Source organism: Pristiophorus japonicus, chromosome 6, assembly GCF_044704955.1.
Source record: "Pristiophorus japonicus isolate sPriJap1 chromosome 6, sPriJap1.hap1, whole genome shotgun sequence".
In the NCBI taxonomy this organism is placed as follows: Eukaryota; Metazoa; Chordata; class Chondrichthyes; family Pristiophoridae; genus Pristiophorus; species Pristiophorus japonicus.
Window position 1 is genome coordinate 191,833,619 of NC_091982.1, and position 25,545 is coordinate 191,859,163.

Below are 25,545 nucleotides of genomic sequence, written 5' to 3' on the forward strand. Positions count from 1 at the left end.
GGGAGGTGCCGGATTGGATAACCAATGATGTATTTGCTGAATGGACATTGGACAAGAATGATACCCAAGCCTGTGAGGTCCGGAAGAATAGCCATGCCTGGGTCCCTAAGAACAGGTGTGTAACCGGACATCAGAATATAATAGGGTTTGTGTTATCAATACCACAATACGACGTGACAAAGGGAAACATATTGTACCAAGTAAGCAATATAGGAGAAATAAGAAATCAGACCCGTGTGCGGTATCACAAATTGCACCAGTACATAATTAAAAAGGGGAACAATACCAATGGTGTCTATATTAAAGATTGTAATAAGAATAATCAAGTTGTTTTATGCCGCGAGCACCCAGACCTCAATAACGACTGTGGATATGGCCTCACAGAAGGATGTGTGTTGTGTCACTGACTTTGGACTCCGAAACGACCGCAGCCTCACAAGGAAAGGGAGGATGGTGTGTGAGCACCAAGACGGTCAACATGACGCTGGGGGGAGTTACCCACTGCCCTATCACGACCACCAACTTCTGTTTTGCGCCAAAAGAAGTCATCAATATTCAAGGCTATATCATATATTTGGAATTGAAAGGAGAGTCCGTCAATGGGACGGCGGTGGACACTATCAAAGCAGGGTATAAAGGTTTCGAGGAACCACAAGGACGACATATACACAGACTTAGTGAAGAACAAACTAAGTTGGAACAGGGCATCCATGAACAACGGCAGAAGTACATCATCCTGATGAAGAAGGTCGACAAACTCCAGAAGGACACTAAAGAAATGTTGGCAAACCAACCCTGGTATGAGAGGCTTTGGAACTTTGGACTAAACGTGCAGGTGCACCCCTGGATAAGAATAATATCCCATGTATTGGTGATTGTGCAATGTGTGGTTTTAATGGTATTGTTGATTGAATTATGTTGGAGATGTAAACGATGGGCGAGGAAAGCCATAGCTCAGGCCCCCATAAAGGTCTTTGAAGAAACTAAACCTTTATTATCTAAGGAAAAATCTGTAAAACAGGTAAATGGTGTGTAAAGGGAAAGAGCTATGAGAAGCCATCCGAAAGTAAGGGCTTGGCCACCCAGACGGACGGATTAAGCTGACAATATCACTTCCACTTTGGATGAAATAATGAGGGGACAACACATTGGCCCAGCTTGGGGTATGTAGCCAAGGGCCAAAAGGGGAGATTGCAAGAGCAAGATTGATTCTCAAACATGTTATATGGCTCTTATGGAGGCCCTGAGCTGACTAAACAAAAGGTATGCTTAAAACTACACATACACATAGAGCCACAAGATGACCGCTCATTGAAGGTATGCTTAAAACTGCACGTACACAAGATGACTACTCGTTGACCTCGGGCTCAAGGGAGCAATATAATAAAAGGCGAGTGACACTTGGAAGAAGGGAACAAACAGGTAGTTGATCATGCATTGGTACAACCAATCACGTCACTGTTAAAGTCTGTCCACGAGGACACCCATGTGCTAATTTGAACAGCTCGTTGGAGATCCTCTCTCAGGCGGCTGAGAAGTGAGATGCTCCCCCTTTACGTGTTGAAATTAAAGTAATTGAAACTTATCCAAGGTATCCGTCTGTTGAATCCGGGCTTGTTAAGAGAAGAGAAGGGTGATTCTCACCATTAGTACTAATGCTTAGTGCCATGAAATAGGGAGACATTTACAAAAAACTACAGTATCTTCTTGCTGAGGGAAACAAAGAAAAAAAGGGTAATACACGCTTATCTGGTACAAAGCACCTTTTGGTTGCTGTCTTGGAGCAAACTATATGCCTATCCTATTTAAAATAGAGGGCTAATGGTCTGGTAGATATAAAACAACAACTAATTGCATTTATATAGCACCCAGCACATAGTAAAACATCCCAAGATGCTTCACAGGAGCATTAACAAAATTTGACACCAAGCCACATAAACAGATATTAAGCCAGATGACCAAAAGCTAGATCAAAGAGATAGGTTTTAAGGAGCATCTTAAAGGAAGAGAGAGAGGGAGAGAGGCCGAAAGGTTTAGGGAAGAAATTCCAGACGTTAGGGCCCAGACAGCTGAAAGCACGGCCATCAATGGTGGAACAATTAAAAGGGGGGATGCACAAGAGGCCAGAATTGGAGGAGCACTGAGATCTTGGAGATTTGTAGGCCTGCAGGAGGTTATTGAAATAGGAAGTGGCTAGGTCATAGAGGGATTTGAAAACAAGGGTTAGAATTTTAAAATTGAAGTGTTGCCAGACCAGGTGCCAGTTTAGGTCAGCAAGCACAGGGGTGTTGGGTGAATGGGGCTTGGTGCAAGTTAGGATATGGGCAGCAGAGTTTTGGATGAGCTCGTTTATGGAGGGTGGAAGATGGGAGGCTGGCCAGGAGAGCACTGGAATAGTCAAGTCTAGAAGTAATAAAGGCACAGATGAGGATTTCAGCAGCAGATGTGAAGTTGGGCAATGTTATGGAGGTGGACTTGGTGATGGCACGGATGTGTGGTCGGAAGCTCATTTCGGAGTCAAATACGGCACCAAGGTTGTGAACAGTTTGGTTCAACCTCAGACAGCTGCCAGGGAGAGCAACGAAGTCGGTGGCTTGGGAACGGAGATTGTGGCAGGGACTAATGACAATGGCTTTGATCTTCCCAATATTTAGTTCGAGGAAATTTCTGGTCGTCGGACAAGCAGTGTGACAAATTAGAGACGGTGGAAGGGTTGAGAGAGGTGGTGGTGAGGTAGAACTGCACGTTGTCAGCGTACATGTGGAAACTGATGTATTTTTGGATGATGTCACTGATGGGCAGCAGGTAGATGAGAAATAGAATAGATCCTTGGGGGACTCCAGAGGTAATGGTGTGGGAGCAGTATAAAAGCCACTGTTAGTGATTCTCTGGTTACGATTGGATAGATAAAAATTGAAATAGATGAGTGCAGTCCCACCCAGCTGAACGACAGAGGAGAGGTATTGCAGGAAGATGATGTGGTCAACCATGTTGAAGGCTGCAGACAAGTCAAGAAGGATGAGGCGGGATAGATTACCATGATCAGTGTTAAATAGGATATCATATGTGACTTTGATGTGGTCTATTTGGACTTCCAGAAGGCATTTGACAAGGCGTCACATAAAAGGTTACTGCACAAGATAAAAGTTCACGGGGTTGGGGGTAATATATTAGCATAGATAGAGGATTGGTTAACGAACAGAGAGTCGGGCTAAATGGTTCATTCTCGGGTTGGCAATCAGTAACTAGTGGGGTGCCGCAGGGATCAGTGCTGGGATCCCAACTATTTACAATCTACATTAACAACTTGGAAGAAGGGACTGAGTGTAACGTAGCCAAGTTTGCTGACGATACAAAGATGAGAGGAAATGCAATGTGTGAGGAGGACACAAAAAATCTGCAAAAGGACATAGACAGGCTGAGTGAGTGGGCAAAAGTTTGGCAGATGGAGTGTAATGTTGGAAAGTGTGAAATCCTTACTTTGGCAGAAAAAAATCAAAGAGCAAATTATTATTTAAATGGAGAAAGATTGCAAAGTGCTGCAGTACAGCGGGACCTGGGGGTACTTGTGCATGTAACACAAAAGGTTAGTATGCAGGTACAGCAAGTGATCAGGAAGGCAAATGGAATCTTGGCCTTTATTGCAAAGGGGATGGAGTATAAAAACAGGGAAGTCTTGCTACAGTTATACAGGGTATTGGTGAGGCCACACCTGGAATACTGTGTGCAGTTTTGGTTTCCATACTTACGAAAGGACATACTTGCTTTGGAGACAGTTCAGAGAAGGTTCACCAGGTTGATTCCAGAGATGAGGAGGTTAACTTATGAGGAAAGGTTGAGTAGATTGGGCCTCTACTCCTTGGAATTCAGAAAAGTGAGAGGTGATCTTATCGAAACGCACGAGGGGGCTTGACAAGGTGGATGCAGAGAGAATGTTTCCACTGATGGGGGAGACTAGAACTAGGGTGCATAATCTTGGAATAAGGGGCCGCCCATTTAAAATGGAAATGAGGTGAAATTTATTTTCTCAGAGGGTTGTGGATCTGTGGAATCCGTTGCCTCAGAGAGCTGTGGAAGCTGGGACATTGAATAAGTTTAAGACAGAGATAGACAGTTTCTTAACCGGTAAGGGAATAAGGGGTTATGGGGAGTGGGCAGGAAAGTGGACCCGAGTCCATGATCGGATCAGCCAAGATCGTATTAAATGGTGGAGCAGGCTCGAGGGGCCTACTCTTGCTCGTATTTCTTATGTCCTTATGATAAGGGACATTTTGGTACTGCGGCAGGGGCGGAAACCGGATTTGAGGGATTCAAACATGGAGTTCCGGGCAAGACGGGCATGGATTTGGGAGGCAGCAGTGTGATCAAGGAATCGAGAGAAAGGGGAGATTGGAGATGTGGTGTCAGGGAATATCTTGCAATGAACAAATTACATAAAATGAAAGCCCCAAAATATGCTTCTCTAAACATCATTGTGCTCATGTGCAAGACAAACTTCTGTGTAAAACTCACCTTCTCTGAAAGTCAGGGATACTGAAGATTATCTGCATGACAGAGCTGAGGTAGCAGCTGTTTCCTAGATTCTTGATGCCAGTGTATCCAGAGCCATATATTGGCTTCAACTTCATACCGGATTCCTGGACCACCTCCCACTCACTGATTCGTGGCTTCATATCATTGAATGGATTAATATTTTCTGACTGTCAAACAGATGTGATAAACAATTATCTGATAATACACTTTCACAAATCCTTATCCGATCCACTTAAATTAACCCTTACACGGCTGATGTTTTACAGATACAATTTTTACAATGGAGGCCTAATACCTTGTCTATGCTACGGAGCTGTATTCTAAAGTGACTATTTGCTCCAACTTCCCTCCCTGCTGATGAAATCACTGTGTTCATATTGGTTAGAGGTAAAGAACAAACATGTCAGTGGCTAACAAGAACAATATGGTTGCCACCAGCCTTAAGCCCTCCTTCTAATGCTATAATCAAAGCAATTTTTATAAGCTACTTAAAAAATATATAGAAAAGGTTTAAAATACTTCTGTGCCAACATGCTGTGTTCCTGTGCGATATATCCGTGCATGTGCAGTGTTTTGGGGTAAAATTCGTAACCAATGGCCAGAAAATCTAGAGGTTCCCTTTAATAAGCAGTGCAAAGTAAGTCACTTTAACTGTGATCAGGATGAAAGCTGAAGGGTAGCAACTGGTTTGGTGATAATCATGTCTTTTTGTCATCTCAACCTCCCTGTTTACTCCAGCACAGGGTGGTGGGAACATGGCACCGTTACATCTCCAGATTACCATTTTAACACTCACCAAAAGGTGGCTTTTACCTAGTGCAATTTTTATTGTTTCAATATGTTTATTCCAGTAAATAAGAGCTAATTTATCTGTTTTTTTCCACTATTTGCTGCTGTAAATAAAATAATGACAGGTCGGTAATTTTGTCCTTGATTGGAAGCACCACATAGGCTTCCTTATGAAGAGTGAGCGGTAACATTTTTTACCCACCATTTGCATTTTCAGCATGTCGATACCAAAGTGCATCAAGTGTTCTGCAATGTTTGTGTTTAGTACTGCTTCCTCTTCATCAAATGAGTATACATCTGCATTGTAAACAAAAATATAAATATGATTCTTTTACAATAACACTACAGGTTACAAACACTAAAGGTCACGATTTCGCCTACAAGATCGAGAACGAAGCAGGTGACGTCCGTAGCATGGGTCCTGGCCCGCTGTGGGTTCCAACCTCCTCTGTTGAAGTGATATTACCTTGATAGGGCTTGTTAAGCCTGCCCAATGAGGTTCCCGGCCAATTAACAGGAAGCGGGTCTGATGATGCCATTTGATGACGTGTCATCTGCCAATTTTCTTATCTGCCCATTGTTGAGTTTTAATGAGGGGGGATTAATTAGCAATCTCGTTGTGTAATAAGAGAGGATTAATTAGCAATCTCGTTGTGCGAGGCCCCTTGGGGAAGAGTGACCATAATATGGTGGAATTCTACATCAGGATGGAGAATGAAACAGTTAATTCAGAGACCATGGTGCAGAACTTAAAGAAGGGTAACTTTGAAGGTATGAGGCGTGAATTGGCTGGGATGGATTGGCGAATGATACTTAAGGGGTTGACTGTGGATGGGCAATGGCAGACATTTAGAGACCGCATGGATGAACTACAACAATTGTACATCCTTGTCTGGCATAAAAATAAAAAAGGGAAAGTGGCTCAACCGTGGCTATCAAGGGAAATCAGGGATAGTATTAAAGCCAAGGAAGTGGCATACAAATTGGCCAGAAATAGCAGCGAACCTGGGGACTGGGAGAAATTTAGAACTCAGCAGAGGAGGACAAAGGGTTTGATTAGGGCAGGGAAAATGGAGTATGAGAAGAAGCTTGCAGGGAACATTAAGACGGATTGCAAAACTTTCTATAGATATGTAAAGAGAAAAAGGTTAGTAAAGATAAACGTAGATCCCCTGCAGTCAGAATCAGGGGAAGTCATAACGGGGAACAAAGAAATGGCGGACCAATTGAACAAGTACTTTGGTTCGGTATTCACGAAGGAGGACACAAACAACCTTCCGGTTATAAAAGGGGTCGGGGGGTCTAGTAAGGAGGAGGAACTGAGGGAAATCCTTATTAGCCGGGAAATTGTGTTGGGGAAATTGATGGGATTGAAGGCCGATAAATCCACAGGGCCTGATGGACTGCATCCCAGAGTACTTAAGGAGGTGGCCTTGGAAATAGTGGATGCATTGACAGTCATTTTCCAACATTCCATTGACTCTGGATCAGTTCCTATCAAATGAAGGGTAGCCAATGTAACCCCACTTTTTAAAAAAGGAGGGAGAGAGAAAACAGGGAATTATAGACCGGTCAGCCTGACATCGGTAGTGGGTAAAATGATGGAATCAATTATTAAGGATGTCATAGCAGTGCATTTGGAAAGAGGTGACATGATAGGTCCAAGTCAGCATGGATTTGTGAAAGGGAAATCATGCTTGACAAATCTTCTGGAATTTTTTGAGGATGTTTCCAGTAGAGTGGACAAGGGAGAACCAGTTGATGTGCTTTATTTGGACTATCAGAAGGCGTTCGACAAGGTCCCACACAAGAGATTGATGTGCAAAGTTAGAGCACATGGGATTGGGGGTAGTGTGCTGACATGGATTGAGAACTGGTTGTCAGACAGGAAGCAAAGAGTAGGAGTAAATGGGTACTTTTCAGAATGGCAGGCAGTGACTAGTGGGGTACCGCAAGGTTCTGTGCTGGGGCCCCAGCTGTTTACACTGTACATTAATGATTTAGATGAGGGGATTAAATGTAGTATCTCCAAATTTGCGGATGACACTAAGTTGGGTGGCAGTGTGAGCTGCGAGGAGGATGCTGTGAGGCTGCAGAGCGACTTGGATAGGTTAGGTGAGTGGGCAAATGCATGGCAGATGAAGTATAATGTGGATAAATGTGAGGTTATCCACTTTGGTGGTAAAAACTGAGAGACAGACTATTATCTGAATGGTGACAGATTAGGAAAAGGGGAGGTGCAAAGAGACCTGGGTGTCGTGGTACATCAGTCATTGAAGGTTGGCATGCAGGTGCAGCAGGCGGTTAAGAAAGCAAATGGCATGTTGGCCTTCATAGCAAGGGGATTTGAGTACAGGGGCAGGGAGGTGTTGCTACAGTTGTACAGGGCATTGGTGAGGCCACACCTGGAGTATTGTGTACAGTTTTGGTCTCCTAACCTGAGGAAGGACATTCTTGCTATTGAGGGAGTGCAGCAAAGGTTCACCAGGCTGATTCCCGGGATGGCGGGACTGACCTATCAAGAAAGACTGGATCAACTGGGCTTGTATTCACTGGAGTTCAGAAGAATGGGAGGGGATCTCATAGAAACATTTAAAATTCTGACGGGGTTAGACAGGTTAGATGCAGGAAGAATGTTCCCAATGTTGGGGGAAGTCCAGAACCAGAGGTCACAGTCTAAGGATAAGGGGTAAGCCATTTAGGACCGAGATGCGGAGAAACTTCTTCACCCAGAGAGTGGTGAACCTGTGGAATTCTCTACCACAGAAAGTTGTTGAGGCCAATTCACTAAATATATTCAAAAAGGAGTTAGATGAGGTCCTTACTACTAGGGGGATCAAGGGGTATGGCGAGAAAGCAGGAATGGGGTACTGAAGTTGAATGTTCAGCCATGAACTCATTGAATGGCGGTGCAGGCTAGAAGGGCCGAATGGCCTACTCCTGCACCTATTTTCTATGTTTCTATGTCCACATTAATTTTGACGGTTGTGCTGTCAGTGTTTGTACAAAGGTGCACAGCTGTACCCAGGCTCTCCCATGACTCCCTCCATATGCTTATGGATGAAGTCTCAGCACGCAGGGAGGTGCTCTTCACTTCCAATGAGAAAAAGAGACCTCCCCAGGACACCAACGCAGCCTGGTTGCACATTGTACAGGAGGGCACAAGCAGGGATGTCGTCAGGAGGAGCTGGCTGCAGTGGCACAAACCTTTCAATGATCTCAGTAGATCATGAAATGTTACTGCAAAGCTACACTCAACCTCATCCTGTTGTGACACTCATCACATCCCCATCGCTCTGCCTTTCCTACCCTACACATCCTTACTCACACCAACTTACCTTGCACCTCTCTCTCTCTCTCTATCCACATTGTCACTTATCAATCTCACTAGCCAACCCTCTCACACACCCTTATCCTTGTCCAATCATACCAACTAACACACACGGAAGGGACTTAGGTCTTTTAGTGAATGTTCATGTAAATTTTCTGTTAATGTGTTGTCAAACATTGAAATCTTTATTTTCAACACTTTGCCTTCTTGGGCAGGTTTGTGTGCACCTTTGGAAGTGGCTGTGTGAGTTGTAGTGAATGCCGAGACATAACGGTGCAATGGTGACAAGTGTGAAAGGAATGGCTTGGGCATTGCAGAGATGTTTTATGTTGTTGGTGTGCTGTGGCACATCATGTGGCAGCCAGGGTACAGCATCAACTGAAGTAAATCTGGCTATGATTAGGCCATCCATGGCCTCCCAGGCAGCAATATGGTCAGGCGCTGATGCCCTGTGTTCTGAGCAGCATCAGGTGATTGCGGAGAAGGCTGGCGTTGATGTTGGTGCTGCTGGTGTGCCTGGTGCTGCTGGTGTTGAGGCTGATCCTGTTGGGATTGAGGACCAAGGTGAGATTTTCTCAAGGGCAACGATGTTGCTGGAATAGATGGCAGCTGAAGTTGAGATGACAGAAGCAATTTGATAATGGTGAGAGGGGTTGCTCCAAGGAGGTGACAGTGGATAGAGAGTTTACACTCCAAACACTTCCAACCTGCATGAAGTTCAAAAGTGTATTCCAAATCTTTAAGGCTCCAGCTTCTAAGATTGGAAAGTGAACAGCTGTGAAGTGGTAGCTTTTATACCACTTTTGCAGTTTTTAACTATTCAGAAGAATGTATACTCATTGAAAACCCAACCTACTTACCTGACGTGATCCCTGAGCGCCGTGGACCTCGTTAAAAAGCTGGAGAAATGTTGTTATGTACATGGTAAAACATCTTTTAACAAGCTGTTAATGATGTCAATTGCCTCCCCCTCTGTTTGGTGTCGGGTCTGTACAGACCGGCACTTGGGAAACTGACATGGAGGCGGATTGGTGTCAATCTTTTCTATTTTGGCAACAGACCCGCCCTCTCAGCACCGGCAAAATTTCAGCCTAAAAGTGCATTAAAGGAAGGAAAATAGAACCTAAAAAGGACATTGTCCTATTGCTGCTCTGATGATTATTGTTGTTTGTTACCAACTTGACATTCACATCTGCATCTGCCCTGATGCAGGTTTGATACATTTGTTGCATTTTATTTTTGAGGTGCCCAGACAGGTGGATCGAGCCGCAGACAAACTTCTCTATGACCATCTACAGTAATGCTCCTTGACTTAACAGGTTGTACAAATCAAGCAGAATGAATGGGACAAGATCAGGAGCTCCCATTGTATGAAGATATGGTGCTAAACAGTGGCACACCAGCTCACGACACTCAGAGTAGTAATAACAGAAGGGAAGAAACAAGTCATGTCATGTGTGGAGACAGCAGATATACAACAGGCATCTTGCATGACAAAATGGGAGTATGAAAGCACCATTGACATTTATAATGATCTCCATTAACCAAGGAACATAGTAATAGGAGTCGGCCATTCAGCCTTTGAGCCTGTTCCGCCATTCAATGAGATCGAGATCATGGCTGATCTGCATCTTAACTCCAACCCCCTTCCTTGGCTCCATATCTTTTATACCCTTGTCTAGCAAAAATTTATTGATCTCAGATTTAAAAATTATTAATTGAGCTAGCATCTAATGCATTTGGTGAGGGAGAGTTCCACACCTCGATCACCCTTTGCATGAAGGTGTTTCCCAACATCTCTCCTGAATGACCTGGCTCTGGTTTTAAAGTTATGTCCCCTCGTCCTCGACTCTCTCACCAGCAGAAGTTGTTGCACTCTAACTACCCTATCAATTTCTTTCAAAATCTTAAATGCCTCAATCAAATGACCCTTAAAAGTCTTCTATATTCCAGGAATACAAGCCTAGTTTATGTAATCTCTCTTCATAATCTAACCCTCAGAGTCTTGATAACATTCTGGTGAACCTGTGTTGCAGTCCTTCCAAGGCCAATATTTCCATTCTAAGGTGCGGTGCCCAGACTGTACAGAGTACTCCAGATGTGGTCTAACCAGGGCTTTGCATCGATGTAGTAAAACTTCCCCCCACCCCCCCCCACCCCCCCCTTTATATTCTAGTCCTCTAGTTATTAAAGGCTAATTTTGATTTATCTTTTGTCCATGACTAGTTCATTTTAGTGATCTGTGTACATGGGCCCCCTAAATCTCTTTAGGCCTCCACTGTTCCTAGCTTTTCACCGTTTAAATAATACTAGGATCTATCCTTTTTCGGCCCAAAATGATGACCTCACACTTACTGTGTTGAACTCCATCTGCCACAGTTTCGCTCACTCACTTAATCCATCAATGTTTCTTTGTAATTTTATGCTCCCGTCTACACTACTTACCAATCTTTGTGTCATCGACAAACTTAGATATATGTCTTGCTATTATGTTACACAAGAACATAAGAACATAAGAATTAGGAACAGGAGTAGGCCATCTAGCCCCTCGAGCCTGCTCCGCCATTCAAACATTTCATGGCTGATCTGGCCGTGGACTCAGCTCCACTTACCCGCCCACTCCCCATAACCCTTAATTCCCTTATTGGTTAAAAATCTATCTATCTGTGATTTGAATACATTCAATGAGCTAGCCTCAACTGCTTCCTTGGGCAGAGAATTCCACAGATTCACAACCCTCTGGGAGAAGAAATTCCTTCTTAACTCGGTTTTAAATTGGCTCCCCCGTATTTTGAGGCTGTGCCCCCTAGTTTTAGTCTCCCCGACCAGTGGAAACAACCTCTCTGCCTCTATCTTGTCTATCCCTTTCATTATTTTAAATGTTTCTATAAGATCAACCCTCATCCTTCTGAACTCCAACGAGTAACAACCCAGTCTACTCAATTTATCATCATAAGGTAACCCCCTCATCTCCGGAATCAGCCTAGTGAATCGTCTCTGTAACCCCTCCAAGGCTAGTATATCCTTCCTTAAGTAAGGTGACCAAAACTGCATGCAGTACTCCAGGTGCGGCCTCACCAATACCCTGTACAGTTGCAGCAGGACCTCCCTGCTTTTGTACTCCATCCCTCTCGCAATGAAGGCCAACATTCCATTCGCCTTCCTGATTACCTGCTGCACCTGCAAACTAACTTTTTGGGATTCATGCACAAGGAACCAATCGTGAAGCAGTGGAGGCGTGTCCTGCACAGTTGGAGCTGTGAGCAGTGAGTGGAGCTGCAAGCAACTTGAGCTCCTGCCTGGAGAGCCCTGAGACCAGCCCAGGAAGAGAAGGAAGAAAGGGGCTTCACCACCAACTTTATCCAGAGGGAGAGGAGGAGAACAGAAAACTTTAACATCTTTATTACCATTCTGCAAAGAGTTGGAGAGAGGGGGAAAAGAACAACAACATCCAGTGTGGAAGGAGGGAGACTCTACATTCTACAGGTGGGTGTGGGTGCATTTCCCCAAACAGACTTTGTTGTATCGGTGGGGGGAGGAAAGAAGACCACTGAGGGCCGGAACATCGCGGGGGGTGTGTGTGTGTGTGTGGTAGTGTGCGTGGGGGCCGTGCTTACAACTAGGCCCCCCCCACAATTGGAACCCCCCCCACCCCCCACATTTGCCTAGCCTGGGATAGCTGGAGCTACCAGGCTGAAGATTGTTGTTTTTCTCAATAACCCAATTAAAGATCGTTAGGAGTGCCTGGTGGCTCCAGCTACCCCAGGTGAAGACATCTTCTCCCCCCACCTGAAGACCACCCCAAGGACTTTTGTGTTTTTGCCATCTGGGGAGTGCACCCACCCACAGCTGCGAGGGGAGACCTGCCCTCGCAGTCCCCCCCCCCCCCCCTTCCCACCCCCCTCTCTCTTTCTCTGCTACTCTGTTTCTCCCCTCTCTCTCTGAGGCCTCTTCCTTCCAAATTTGCAAAAAAAAAACAATTAAGACAACTGAGCAGAGGGAGCAAGGCCTCTCCCCAATTGCCAACTAGGGGAGAGGTACCTCGTTAAGGGCTCCTCTGCTCAGTTAATTTACGAGGCCAATTAAGACCATTAAGGCCTGTGACTTTGGGGTGGGTGTAGCCCTTAAAGGGACCCCGTGATGGCGACCCCATCCACGCCGGTGGCAGGGCCAGCAAGGACGTATGCGCAGGTGGCAACCGCTTCCACGGCCCCTCCTGCGCCACCCGCTGCCCTGCCACCATTTAGATTAATTACTAGAAAACACGGGGTCAAGAGCTACACTCACCCCACAATGACCATCGAGGAGTGCGTGCGGGCGATGGCTGGGGTAGTCGGCCCCTCGGCCATTGTCGCAGCCTCCAAGATGTCTGGGAAGGCCGTGTTCTTCCTGGGGTCGGAGCGGGCGGTGTCCCTGGCCCTTGAAAAGGGGCTCACGGTGGGCGGGACGTTCCTGCCGGTGGACCCTCTCGAGGCCACCGCGCAGAGGGTCATCATTTCAAACGTCCCGCCCTTTGTTCCCGCTGAGCTCCTCCTCCCTCACCTACACCAACTGGGGGAGGTAAGGTCGGGGATCAACCCCATACCGCTCGGCCTCAGGGAGAACAGCCTGCGCCACGTGTTCTCCTTCCGCCGCCAGCTCTTTGTCCGGCTGGCGCGGGAGGACACGACGGAGGGGAACTTTAATGTGGTGCACGAGGGGACTGCCTACCGCGTCTTCTGGACGTCGGACGGCGTGCGGTGCCATGCCTGTAGGGAGGTGGGGCATGTTCGTAAGAACTGCCCCGCCTCCAAGGCCGCCAAACCACCGAAGGCGGCCAAGGCTGGCACCGCCGCCACCCCTCCCCCTAGTTGCGTCCGCGTGCCGGGAGCCATGGGTGCGCGGGCATCGTCGGAGGCCTTTGTTTTCAGGGCCTCCGGCGGGGGGGAGGGAGAGCGTTCGACCGGAAAGAAGGCGCGGAAGAAGGCGAAACATCTCGAGGCGGGTCCCCTCGGTGCGCCGGAAAGTCTGACCACCGCGCTCAGCCCAACCCAGTCACCGGCGAGCGCGGGGTGCCCCGAGCCCGTGCCCGGGCCCTTGAATACCACCACAGAGGGGCCCAGGCGCGGGCAAGAAAAGGAAAAGGGGGGGGCGGAGCGGGAGGCCTCGGCAGACATGGAGGTCTCCCTGACTCCGCGCGCCCCCAGGAACAAAAAGAGGCACCGCCCCAATGAGGCGGAGGGGGAACAACATCCCTCCGCGGAGGAGGCGGTGCCCGCCGCGTGTCCCGCGTCCCCCACCAGCGCCCCCAAATTGCGCTGCAGGCGCGAGGAGTCTTTCCCCGGGGAGGGTGAGACAGTTGAGGCTGCCCAGCCTCTGCCTCCCGGGGATGGAGTGGAAGATCTGCCTGTCGTGGGGGGCGTGGGGACCGCGGAGGAATGCGTAGCCGCCGGGCCGGGCGTCCCGGGGACTGAGGCGGGCGAGGCCGAAAAGGCCGAACCTGAGCCCGCCCAGCTATTACCCAACTTCCCCCGGGAGACGCTCGACCCGGCAGAGAATGAAACAAATAATTATGACACTGTAGATGCTGGGCCGGGGGGTGGCAGCGGGGAGGGGGAGGAACACCCACCCTCGCCCCTTACTTTGGAGCTGGAGCACTTGGAGGGCCTGGGGATTTCCTATGGCCGGGTCTCTCCTTGTTCTCCGGTTCCTGGGGCGGAGGGGGAACCCCTTCCGCTGTCATTTCCCGACCCGGCACCATTTTTAAAAGAGCCCAGTGGGGACTCCTCTGCCGACGATCCTGGGGGTGGGATCGGGGCAGTGCCAGGGCCGGTTGGAGCGGCCGGTTCATTTGCCGTACCTTGTGCGGTCGATGGGCCGGCTGCTGGCGGCCACCTCCCGGAGGAGGACGGGGACTCGGTGGGGGACGCGGGTGAAGACCTAGAGACCACCGCCAGGGAGGCGGTGGATCTGCTCGCGGCCGCCGCTGAGGCCCTCCTCGTTCCTGCAAAGGAACTCCGGGACTTTTTGGCCCAGAGCCGGGGTCGCCGCGACCAAGCCCGACTGGCCCTGGAAAAATGGTCCGAGCCGGAGCTGATCAAGGGGTCCGTCCGCGCCGCCGTTAAAACCTTGGCCGCGGGCGGGCCCTTGACAAAGGAGCAGCACCTTGAGCTGCGCGAGCTCGAGGGACTCCTCGCTGGGCTGCGGAGGGAGCGGAGTTCAACAAAAGACTTCGCTCCCTCCCCCACAATAGGTTAAGGTAGAGGTTGCACTATGCTTTTGCCATGAAGATAACCATAGCCAGCCTCAACATCAACGGCGGCAGAGGGGCACGCCGTAGATTTGACAATTTTTCGCTCCTGCGGGAGGGGAAATATGCGGTGTGCTTCCTGCAAGAAACCCACACCGTTCCGGGAGACGAAGCCACGTGGCTCCTGGAATGGCAAGGAGAGGTCCGCATGAGCCACCTCACCGCCATTTCAAGTGGGGTGGCCATCTTGCTGGGCCCGCATTTTCAGCCGGAGATCTTGGGGGTCGAGGAGCCCGTGCCAGGCCGCTTGCTGCACGTAACGGTTCGCCTGGGGGACGTGCCGCTCCATCTCGTGAACGTGTACGCCCCTCATCCCGGCCCGCAGCAGACGCGCTTCTTTGAAGAGGTGTCCGCTCTTCTTGGCTCCGTCGACGTCGGCGACTGCATTGTCCTCGGGGGGGATTTTAACTGCACCCTCGAGGCGAGGGACCGCTCCGGTGCCCCGCAGTGCATGACGGCGATGGAGAAGTTGAGGGACCTGGTCGGGTCCTTCGACTTGGTGGACGTCTGGCGAAATCTCCACCCCGACTCCAGCGCCTTTACTTGGGTGAGGCCTGGAGTTGGATGGTCTAGAGTCGACCGCCTTTACGTGTCTCGGGCGTACGTTTCCTGCGTCCCGGCGGCCTCCATGCGGCCGGTGCCGTGCTCGGACCACCACCTGGTGTGGGCGGAGCTCGCTTCGCTCCGCGCGAGGACGGGGTCCGCGTACTGGCACTTTAACAACCGGCTGCTGGAGGACGTGCGGTTCCAGGACTCGTTCCGTCGATTCTGGTCCGACTGGAGAAGGAAGCAGGGGGGCTTCCCCTCCTTGAGGCTATGGTGGGACGTGGGCAAGGCTCACGTCCGCGTCTTCTGTCAAGAGTACGCGAGGGGGTCGACCAAGAGGCGGGCGGCCAGAGTCGGGCGCCTAGAAAAAGAGGTGCTCGACCTGGAAGCCCGTCTCGGTCAAGTCGTCCAGGACCCGGCCCTGCGGACGGTGTACGAAGCGAAGAAGGCCGCGCTGAAGGACCTGCAGCTCGTCGGGTCCCGAGGCGCGTTCGTGAGGTCGCGGATCCGGTTCCTGCGGGATCTGGACCGCGGCTCCCCCTTCTTCTACTCGCTGGAAAAAAGGCAGAGTGTCCGTAAGCAGCTCTTGACGCTGCTGGCCGACGACGGCTCTCTCGTCTCGGATCCGGAGGGCGTCAACAACAGGGTCCGTGAATATTACGGGGCTCTGTTCTCTCCGGATCCGTCCAGCGAGGAAGCGCGTAGAGTTTTGTGGGAGGACCTGCCGAAGGTCGGCCCGGAGGGCGCCGAAAATCTGGAAGCTCCGCTAAGCCTGGCGGAGCTGACCGGTGCCCTCGCCCGGCTCTCGAGGGGAAAATCCCCGGGGCTGGACGGGCTGACCGTGGAGTTCCACAGGGCGTTCTGGGACGTCCTGGGGGGCGACTACGCGCGGGTCCTGGGGGAAAGTCTGGCGACCGGGGAGATGCCCCTCTCTTGGCGCAGGGCAGTCATCGTCCTGCTGCCTAAGAAGGGCGATCTCCGCCTCCTTAAGAACTGGCGCCCGGTCTCCCTCCTCAGCACGGACTACAAAATCTTCGCCAGGGCGATGTCTGCTCGCCTTGGTGCCGTGCTGGACCACATGATCCACCCCGACCAGTCATACACGGTCCCGGGCCGGACAATCCACGACAACATCCATCTGGTCCGGGACCTCATCCATTGTTCCCAGGAGGCTGGTCTGTCGGTCGCCTTCCTATCCCTCGACCAAGAGAAGGCGTTCGACAGGGTGGATCACGACTATCTGCTCGGAACTCTGCGCGCTTTCGGGTTCGGGACGCATTTCGTCGCCCGGATCCGACTTTTGTACGCCGCCGCGGAGTGTCTGATTAAGGTTAACGGGTCCTTGACGGCGCCCCTTCGCTTTAGGAGAGGGGTGCGCCAGGGATGCCCCATGTCCGGCCAGTTATACGCCGTTTGCGTGGAGCCTTTCCTGCGCCTCTTGCGGACGAGGTTGACGGGACTGGCTCTGCAAGGGCCGGGCGTGGAGGTCGTCCTCTCGGCTTACGCCGATGACGTGCTCCTCGCGGTAGAGGATCCCGCTGACCTGCGGAGGATGCGTGAGTGCCAGGAGATTTACTCGGCCGCGTCCTCCGCCAGGATCAACTGGGAGAAATGTTCCGGACTCCTGGTGGGTCAGTGGCGGGTGGACTCCCTGCCGGAGGAGCTCAGGCCTTTTGCCTGGAGCACGACCCATCTCCTCTATCTGGGAGTCTACCTTAGCCCCGACGAGGAAGCCTGGCCGGCGAACTGGCAGGAGCTGGAGGCCAAGGTCGCCGCTCGCCTAGGGCGCTGGACAGGACTGCTCCGAGTGCTGTCCTACAGGGGTCGAGCGCTAGTCATAAACCAGCTGGTGGCCGCAATGCTGTGGTACCGGCTGGTCACTTTGACCCCTCCCCCTGCGTTTGTCGCCAAGATACAGAAGAAGCTGGTGGACTTCTTCTGGAACAACAGGAAGCACTGGGTCTCTGTCGCGGTCTTGAGTCTCCCGCTTGAGGAGGGCGGTCAGTCGTTGGTGTGCGTCAGCGCCCAGCTCGCGACTTTCCGTCTTCAGACCCTGCAGAGATACCTTTACGTCGAGCCCCCTCCTAGGTGGTGTGCTCTGGCGAGGTATTTCTTCCGCCAGCAGCTCGACCTCAATTATGACACGCAGCTCCTGTTTGTGAACTTGGGGGGTGCCAGGACCGCCCTCCGGGAGCTGCCTGTCTTTTACAGGGAACTCATCAGGGTCTGGAACAAAGTCTCCACCAAGCGCAGCTCTCCACCGGCTGGAGTGGCGGCCGTCCTGCAGGAGCCGCTGCTCGGGAATCCGTACCTCCACGGCCGAGGTTTTATGTGGCGGTCGGAAGAGAGGGCTGTGGCTGGTGAGGTGACCAGGGTCAGGGACCTGCTCGATGGCGGAGGAGCGGGCTGGATGGCGCCAGTCACGCTGGCGCGGCGCCTAAATTCTGCCAACGTCCGCCGCGCGGCCGAAGCCATCGAGTCGCTAAAAACAGCTCTGGGCCCTGACTCCGTTAGGTGTATCGAGGAGGCTCAAGCACGTGGGGAGATCCCGTCCGAACTGACCCCCGTCCGGACGGAATTCCTCATCGGCGCCAAACCCCGGAACCTCCCTCGGGGGCCGGCGCCTCACAACTTGAGCCGCCTCGGGGAAATCCCCTCCGTGCCTTTCAGTTCCGCGCGGAGGGGTTTCCTGTACGGGCTGCTCCTGCACACCCTCAACTTTGCCATCCTCGCCGGCCGTCCGGACACGCCATGGCGTACCATCTTGCCGTCCGGAGGAGGCGGGGGTCCCCGATGGAGGGCACTCTACGCAGGGGTCCTCCCACTATTCATCGGGGACTTGGCCTGGAGGGTGGTGCACGGAGCAGTGCCGTGCAATAAATTTTTAAGCCGGTTCACGGACTCCCAGGCCGCCTGCAATTTCTGCGGTCTGGAGGAGTCCGTGTTCCATGTTTTTATTGAATGCACGAGGTTGCAGCCCCTGTTCCACTATTTGAAGGGGCTGCTCCTGAAATTCTGGCTGCACTTCAGTCCCACTCTCCTGATCTTTGGGCACCCTGTGCGGAGGGGAGCGGGTAGGTCCGAAGGCCTCCTCGTAGGACTGCTCCTGGGCACGGCCAAGGGTGCCATCAGCCGGTCCAGGCAGCGGGCGGTCGAGGGGGTCGTTCAACCTGACTGCCTGCCTCTCTTCCGCTCTTACATCCGGTCCAGGGTGTCCTTGGAGATGGAGCACGCGGTGTCCACCGGTACGCTCGCGGCCTTCCGCGAGAGGTGGGCACCGGAGGGACTGGAGTGCATCATCACGCCCGGCAACCAAATTTTAATTTGATTTTACGTTTTAAAGTTAATTTGTTTTAATTGCCGGTGCTTTTAGTGTCCCCTTCCCTTTTATAGGGGGCACTGGGGAAAAATTGTGATTTTAGTGCCCAAAAAAAAACAAAAAAAAAAGAAAAAACACAAAAAAAAAAACACAAAAAAGGGGGAAAAAAAAGGGCCTTGTAAATGTCTGGAGTGTCACCCAGGTCGGGTGGCACCGTTTAATGTTTTATGTTTCCACAGATAAACTCAAAAGAGTTTCATGCACAAGGAACCAATCGTGAAGCAGTGGAGGCGTGTCCTGCACAGTTGGAGCTGTGAGCAGTGAGTGGAGCTGCAAGCAACTTGAGCTCCTGCCTGGAGAGCCCTGAGACCAGCCCAGGAACAGAAGGAAGGAAGGGGCTTCACTACAACTTTAACCAGAGGGAGAGGAGGAGAAAGCAGAGAACTTTGCAACATCTTTTACCATCCTGCAAGGAGTTGGAGAGAGGGGGAAAAACCAACAACATCCAGTGTGGAAGGAGGGAGACCCAACATTCTACAGGTGGGTGTGGGTGCATTTCCCCAAACAGACTTTGTTGTATCGGTGGGGGGAGGAAAGAAGACCACTGAGGGCCGGAACATCGCGGGGGGTGTGTGTGTGTGTGGTAGTGTGTGTGGGGGCCTTGCTTACAACTAGGCCCCCCCCCACAATTGGAACCCCCCCCACCCCCCACATTTGCCTAGCCTGGGATAGCTGGAGCTACCAGGCTGAAGATTGTTGTTTTTCTTAAACACCCAATTAAAGATCGTTAGGAGTGCCTGGTGGCTCCAGCTACCCCAGGTGAAGACATCTTCTCCCCCCACCTGAAGACCACCCCAAAGACTTTTGTGTTTTGCCATCTGGGGAGTGCACCCACCCACAGCTGCGAGGGGAGACCTGCCCTCGCAGTCCCCCCCCCCTTCCCACCCCCCCTCTCTCTTTCTCTGCTACTCTGTTTCTCCCCTCTCTCTCTGAGGCCTCTTCCTTCCAAATTTACAAAAAAAAACAAAAAAACAAAACCAATTAAGACAACTGAGCAGAGGGAGCAAGGCCTCTCCCCAATTGTCAACGAGGGGAGAGGTACCTCGTTAAGAGCTCCTCTGCTTCAGTCTTTTAGATAAGAGGCCTAATTAAGACCATTAAGGCCTGTGACTTTGGGGTGGGTGTAGCCCTTAAAGGGACCCCGTGATGGCGACCCCATCCACGCCGGTGGCAGGGCCAGCAAGGACGTATGCGCAGGCGGTGTCCACATCCACGGCACCTCCTGCGCCACCCGCTGCCCTGCCACCATTCAGACTTATAACCAGGAAACACGGGGTCAAGAGCTACACTCACCCCACAATGAGCATTGAGGAGTGCGTGCGGGCGATGGCTGGGGTAGTCGGCCCCTCGGCCATTGTCGCAGCCTCCAAGATGTCTGGGAAGGCCGTGTTCTTCCTGGGGTCGGAGCGGGCGGTGTCCCTGGCCCTTGAAAAGGGGCTCACGGTGGGCGGGACGTTCCTGCCGGTGGACCCTCTCGAGGCCACCGCGCAGAGGGTCATCGTGTCAAACGTCCCGCCCTTTGTTTCCGCTGAGCTCCTCCTCCCTCACCTACACCAACTGGGGGAGGTAAGGTCAGGGATCAACCCCATACCGCTCGGCCTCAGGGAGAACAGCCTGCGCCACGTGTTCTCCTTCCGCCGCCAGCTCTTTGTCCGGCTGGCGCGGGAGGAGACGACGGAAGGTCATTTTAATGTGGTGCACGAGGGGACTGCCTACCGCGTCTTCTGGACGTCGGACGGCGTGCGGTGCCATGCCTGCAGGGAGGTGGGGCACGTTCGCAAGAACTGCCCCGCCTCCAAGGCCGCCAAACCACCGAAGGCGGCCAAGGCTGGCGCCGCCGCCACCCCTCCCCCTAGTTGCGTCCGCGTGCCGGGAGCCATGGGTGTGCGGGCATCGTCGGAGGCCTTTGTTTTCAGGGCCTCCGGCGGGGGGGAGGGAGAGCGTCCGACCGGAAAGAAGGCGCGGAAGAAGACAAAACATCAAGAGGCGGGTCCCCTCAGTGCGCCGGATAATTTGACCACCGCGCTCAGCCCAACCCCGTCACCGGCGAGCGCGGGGTGCCCCGAGCCCGTGCCCGAGCCCTTGAACAACACCACAGAGGGGCCCGGGCGCGGGCAAGAAAAGGAAAAGGGGGGGGCGGAGCGGGAGGCCTCGGCAGACATGGAGGTCTCCCTGACTCCGCGCGCCCCCAGGAACAAAAAGAGGCACCGCCCCAATGAGGCGGAGGGGGAACAACATCCCTCCGCGGAGGAGTCGGTGCCCGCCGCGTGTCCCGCGTCCCCCACCAGCGCCCCCAAATTGCGCTGCAGGCGCGAGGAGTCTTTCCCCAGGGAGGGTGAGACAGTTGAGGCTGCCCAGCCTCTGCCTCCCGGGGATGGAGTGGAAGATCTGCCTGTCGTGGGGGGCGTGGGGACCGCGGAGGAATGCGTAGCCGCCGGGCCGGGCGTCCCGGGGACTGAGGCGGGCGAGGCCGAAAAGGCCGAACCTGAGCCCGCCCAGCTATTACCCAACTTCCCCCGGGAGTCGCTCGACCCGGCAGAAAAACAATTTGTTGATTTTAATGAAACTGTAGATGCTGGGCCGGGGGGTGGCAGCGGGGAGGGGGAGGAACACCCACCCTCGCCCCTTACTTTGGAGCTGGAGCGCTTGGAGGGCCTGGGGATTTTCTATGGCCGGGTCTCTCCTTGTTCTCCGGTTCCTGGGGCGGAGGGGGAACCCCTTCCGCTGTCATTTCCCGACCCAGCACCATTTTTAAAAGAGCCCAGTGGGGACTCCTCTGCCGACGATCCTGGGGGTGGGATCGGGGCAGTGCCAGGGCCGGTTGGAGCGGCCGGTTCATTTGCCGTACCTTGTGCGGTCGATGGGCCGGCTGCTGGCGGCCACCTCCCGGAGGAGGACGGGGACTCGGTGGGGGACGCGGGTGAAGACCTAGAGACCACCGCCAGTGAGGCGGTGGATCTGCTCGCGGCCGCCGCTGAGGCCCTCCTCGTTCCTGCAAAGGAACTCCGGGACTTTTTGGCCCAGAGCCGGGGTCGCCGCGACCAAGCTCGACTGGCCCTGGATAAATGGTCCGAGCCGGAGCTGATCAAGGGGTCCGTCCGCGCCGCCGTTAAAACCTTGGCCGCGGGCGGGCCCTTGACAAAGGAGCAGCACCTTGAGCTGCGCGAGCTCGAGGGACTCCTCGCTGGGCTGCGGAGGGAGCGGAGTTCAACAAAAGACTCCGCTCCCTCCCCCACAATAGGTTAAGGTAGAGGTTGCACTATGCTTTTGCCATGAAGATAACCATAGCCAGCCTCAACATCAACGGCGGCAGAGGGGCACGCCGTAGATTTGACAATTTTTCGCTCCTGCGGGAGGGGAAATATGCGGTGTGCTTCCTGCAAGAAACCCACACCGTTCCGGGAGACGAAGCCACGTGGCTCCTGGAATGGCAAGGAGAGGTCCGCATGAGCCACCTCACCGCCATTTCAAGTGGGGTGGCCATCTTGCTGGGCCCGCATTTTCAGCCGGAGATCTTGGGGGTCGAGGAGCCCGTGCCAGGCCGCTTGCTGCACGTAACGGTTCGCCTGGGGGACGTGCCGCTCCATCTCGTGAACGTGTACGCCCCTCATCCCGGCCCGCAGCAAACGCGCTTCTTTGAAGAGGTGTCCGCTCTTCTTGGCTCCGTCGACGTCGGCGACTGCATTGTCCTCGGGGGGGATTTTAACTGCACCCTCGAGGCGAGGGACCGCTCCGGTGCCCCGCAGTGCATGACGGCGATGGAGAAGTTGAGGGACCTGGTCGGGTCCTTCGACTTGGTGGACGTCTGGCGAAATCTCCACCCCGACTCCAGCGCCTTTACTTGGGTGAGGCCTGGAGTTGGATGGTCTAGAGTCGACCGCCTTTACGTGTCTCGGGCGTACGTTTCCTGCGTCCCGGCGGCCTCCATGCGGCCGGTGCCGTGTTCGGACCACCACCTGGTGTGGGCGGAGCTCGCTTCGCTCCGCGCGAGGACGGGGTCCGCGTACTGGCACTTTAACAACCGGCTGCTGGAGGACGTGCGGTTCCAGGACTCGTTCCGTCGATTCTGGTCCGACTGGAGAAGGAAGCAGGGGGGCTTCCCCTCCTTGAGGCTATGGTGGGACGTGGGCAAGGCTCACGTCCGCGTCTTCTGTCAAGAGTACGCGAGGGGGTCGACCAAGAGGCGGGCGGCCAGAGTCGGGCGCCTAGAAAAAGAGGTGCTCGACCTGGAAGCCCGTCTCGGTCAAGTCGTCCAGGACCCGGCCCTGCGGACGGTGTACGAAGCGAAGAAGGCCGCGCTGAAGGACCTGCAGCTCGTCGGGTCCCGAGGCGCGTTCGTGAGGTCGCGGATCCGGTTCCTGCGGGATCTGGACCGCGGCTCCCCCTTCTTCTACTCGCTGGAAAAAAGGCAGAGTGTCCGTAAGCAGCTCTTGACGCTGCTGGCCGACGACGGCTCTCTCGTCTCGGATCCGGAGGGCGTCAACAACAGGGTCCGTGAATATTACGGGGCTCTGTTCTCTCCGGATCCGTCCAGCGAGGAAGCGCGTAGAGTTTTGTGGGAGGACCTGCCGAAGGTCAGCCCGGAGGGCGCCGAAAATCTGGACGCTCCGCTAAGCCTGGCGGAGCTGACCGGTGCCCTCGCCCGGCTCTCGAGGGGAAAATCCCCGGGGCTGGACGGGCTGACCGTGGAGTTCCACAGGGCGTTCTGGGACGTCCTGGGGGGCGACTACGCGCGGGTCCTGGGGGAAAGTCTGGCGACCGGGGAGATGCCCCTCTCTTGGCGCAGGGCAGTCATCGTCCTGCTGCCTAAGAAGGGCGATCTCCGCCTCCTTAAGAACTGGCGCCCGGTCTCCCTCCTCAGCACGGACTACAAAATCTTCGCCAGGGCGATGTCTGCTCGCCTTGGTGCCGTGCTGGACCACATGATCCACCCCGACCAGTCATACACGGTCCCGGGCCGGACAATCCACGATAACATCCATCTGGTCCGGGACCTCATCCATTGTTCCCAGGAGGCTGGTCTGTCGGTCGCCTTCCTATCCCTCGACCAAGAGAAGGCGTTCGACAGGGTGGATCACGACTATCTGCTCGGAACTCTGCGCGCTTTCGGGTTCGGGACGCATTTCGTCGCCCGGATCCGACTTTTGTACGCCGCCGCGGAGTGTCTGATTAAGGTTAACGGGTCCTTGACGGCGCCCCTTCGCTTTAGGAGAGGGGTGCGCCAGGGATGCCCCATGTCCGGCCAGTTATACGCCGTTTGCGTGGAGCCTTTCCTGCGCCTCTTGCGGACGAGGTTGACGGGACTGGCTCTGCAAGGGCCGGGCGTGGAGGTCGTCCTCTCGGCTTACGCCGATGACGTGCTCCTCGCGGTAGAGGATCCCGCTGACCTGCGGAGGATGCGTGAGTGCCAGGAGATTTACTCGGCCGCGTCCTCCGCCAGGATCAACTGGGAGAAATGTTCCGGACTCCTGGTGGGTCAGTGGCGGGTGGACTCCCTGCCGGAGGAGCTCAGGCCTTTTGCCTGGAGCACGACCCATCTCCTCTATCTGGGAGTCTACCTTAGCCCCGACGAGGAAGCCTGGCCGGCGAACTGGCAGGAGCTGGAGGCCAAGGTCGCCGCTCGCCTAGGGCGCTGGACAGGACTGCTCCGAGTGCTGTCCTACAGGGGTCGAGCGCTAGTCATAAACCAGCTGGTGGCCGCAATGCTGTGGTACCGGCTGGTCACTTTGACCCCTCCCCCTGCGTTTGTCGCCAAGATACAGAAGAAGCTGGTGGACTTCTTCTGGAACAACAGGAAGCACTGGGTCTCTGTCGCGGTCTTGAGTCTCCCGCTTGAGGAGGGCGGTCAGTCGTTGGTGTGCGTCAGCGCCCAGCTCGCGACTTTCCGTCTTCAGACCCTGCAGAGATACCTTTACGTCGAGCCCCCTCCTAGGTGGTGTGCTCTGGCGAGGTATTTCTTCCGCCAGCAGCTCGACCTCAATTATGACACGCAGCTCCTGTTTGTGAACTTGGGGGGTGCCAGGACCGCCCTCCGGGAGCTGCCTGTCTTTTACAGGGAACTCATCAGGGTCTGGAACAAAGTCTCCACCAAGCGCAGCTCTCCGCCGGCTGGAGTGGCGGCCGTCCTGCAGGAGCCGCTGCTCGGGAATCCGTACCTCCACGGCCGAGGCTTCATGTGGCGGTCGGAAGAGAGGGCTGTGGCTGGTGAGGTGACCAGGGTCAGGGACCTGCTCGATGGCGGAGGAGCGGGCTGGATGGCGCCAGTCACGCTGGCGCGGCGCCTAAATTCTGCCAACGTCCGCCGCGCGGCCGATGCCATCGAGTCGCTAAAAACAGCTCTGGGCCCTGACTCCGTTAGGTGTATCGAGGAGGCTCAAGCACGTGGGGAGATCCCGTCCGAACTGACCCCCGTCCGGACGGAATTCCTCATCGGCGCCAAACCCCGGAACCTCCCTCGGGGGCCGGCGCCTCACAACTTGAGCCGCCTCGGGGAAATCCCCTCCGTGCCTTTCAGTTCCGCGCGGAGGGGTTTCCTGTACGGGCTGCTCCTGCACACCCTCAACTTTGCCATCCTCGCCGGCCGTCCGGACACGCCATGGCGTACCATCTTGCCGTCCGGAGGAGGCGGGGGTCCCCGATGGAGGGCACTCTACGCAGGGGTCCTCCCACTATTCATCG

The 25,545-nt window shown here is 53.9% G+C and overlaps 1 protein-coding gene across 2 annotated transcripts in view; it reads right to left on the minus strand.

Annotated features, from left to right (window-relative positions):
• usp13 (ubiquitin specific peptidase 13) overlaps window positions 1-25,545 on the minus strand; it is a 200,413-nt gene that overhangs the window by 95,779 nt on the left and 79,089 nt on the right. For both annotated transcript variants that reach the window (XR_011593650.1, XM_070883495.1), the window contains exons 7-8: window positions 5,525-5,619; window positions 4,513-4,700 (exon numbers count right to left, since the gene is read on the minus strand). Coding sequence is in view for 1 of the 2 variants with exons in the window: in XM_070883495.1 (XP_070739596.1) it covers window positions 4,513-4,700; window positions 5,525-5,619 (283 nt within the window). In the remaining variant the exon portion in view is untranslated. The remainder of the gene's footprint in view (window positions 1-4,512; window positions 4,701-5,524; window positions 5,620-25,545) is intronic.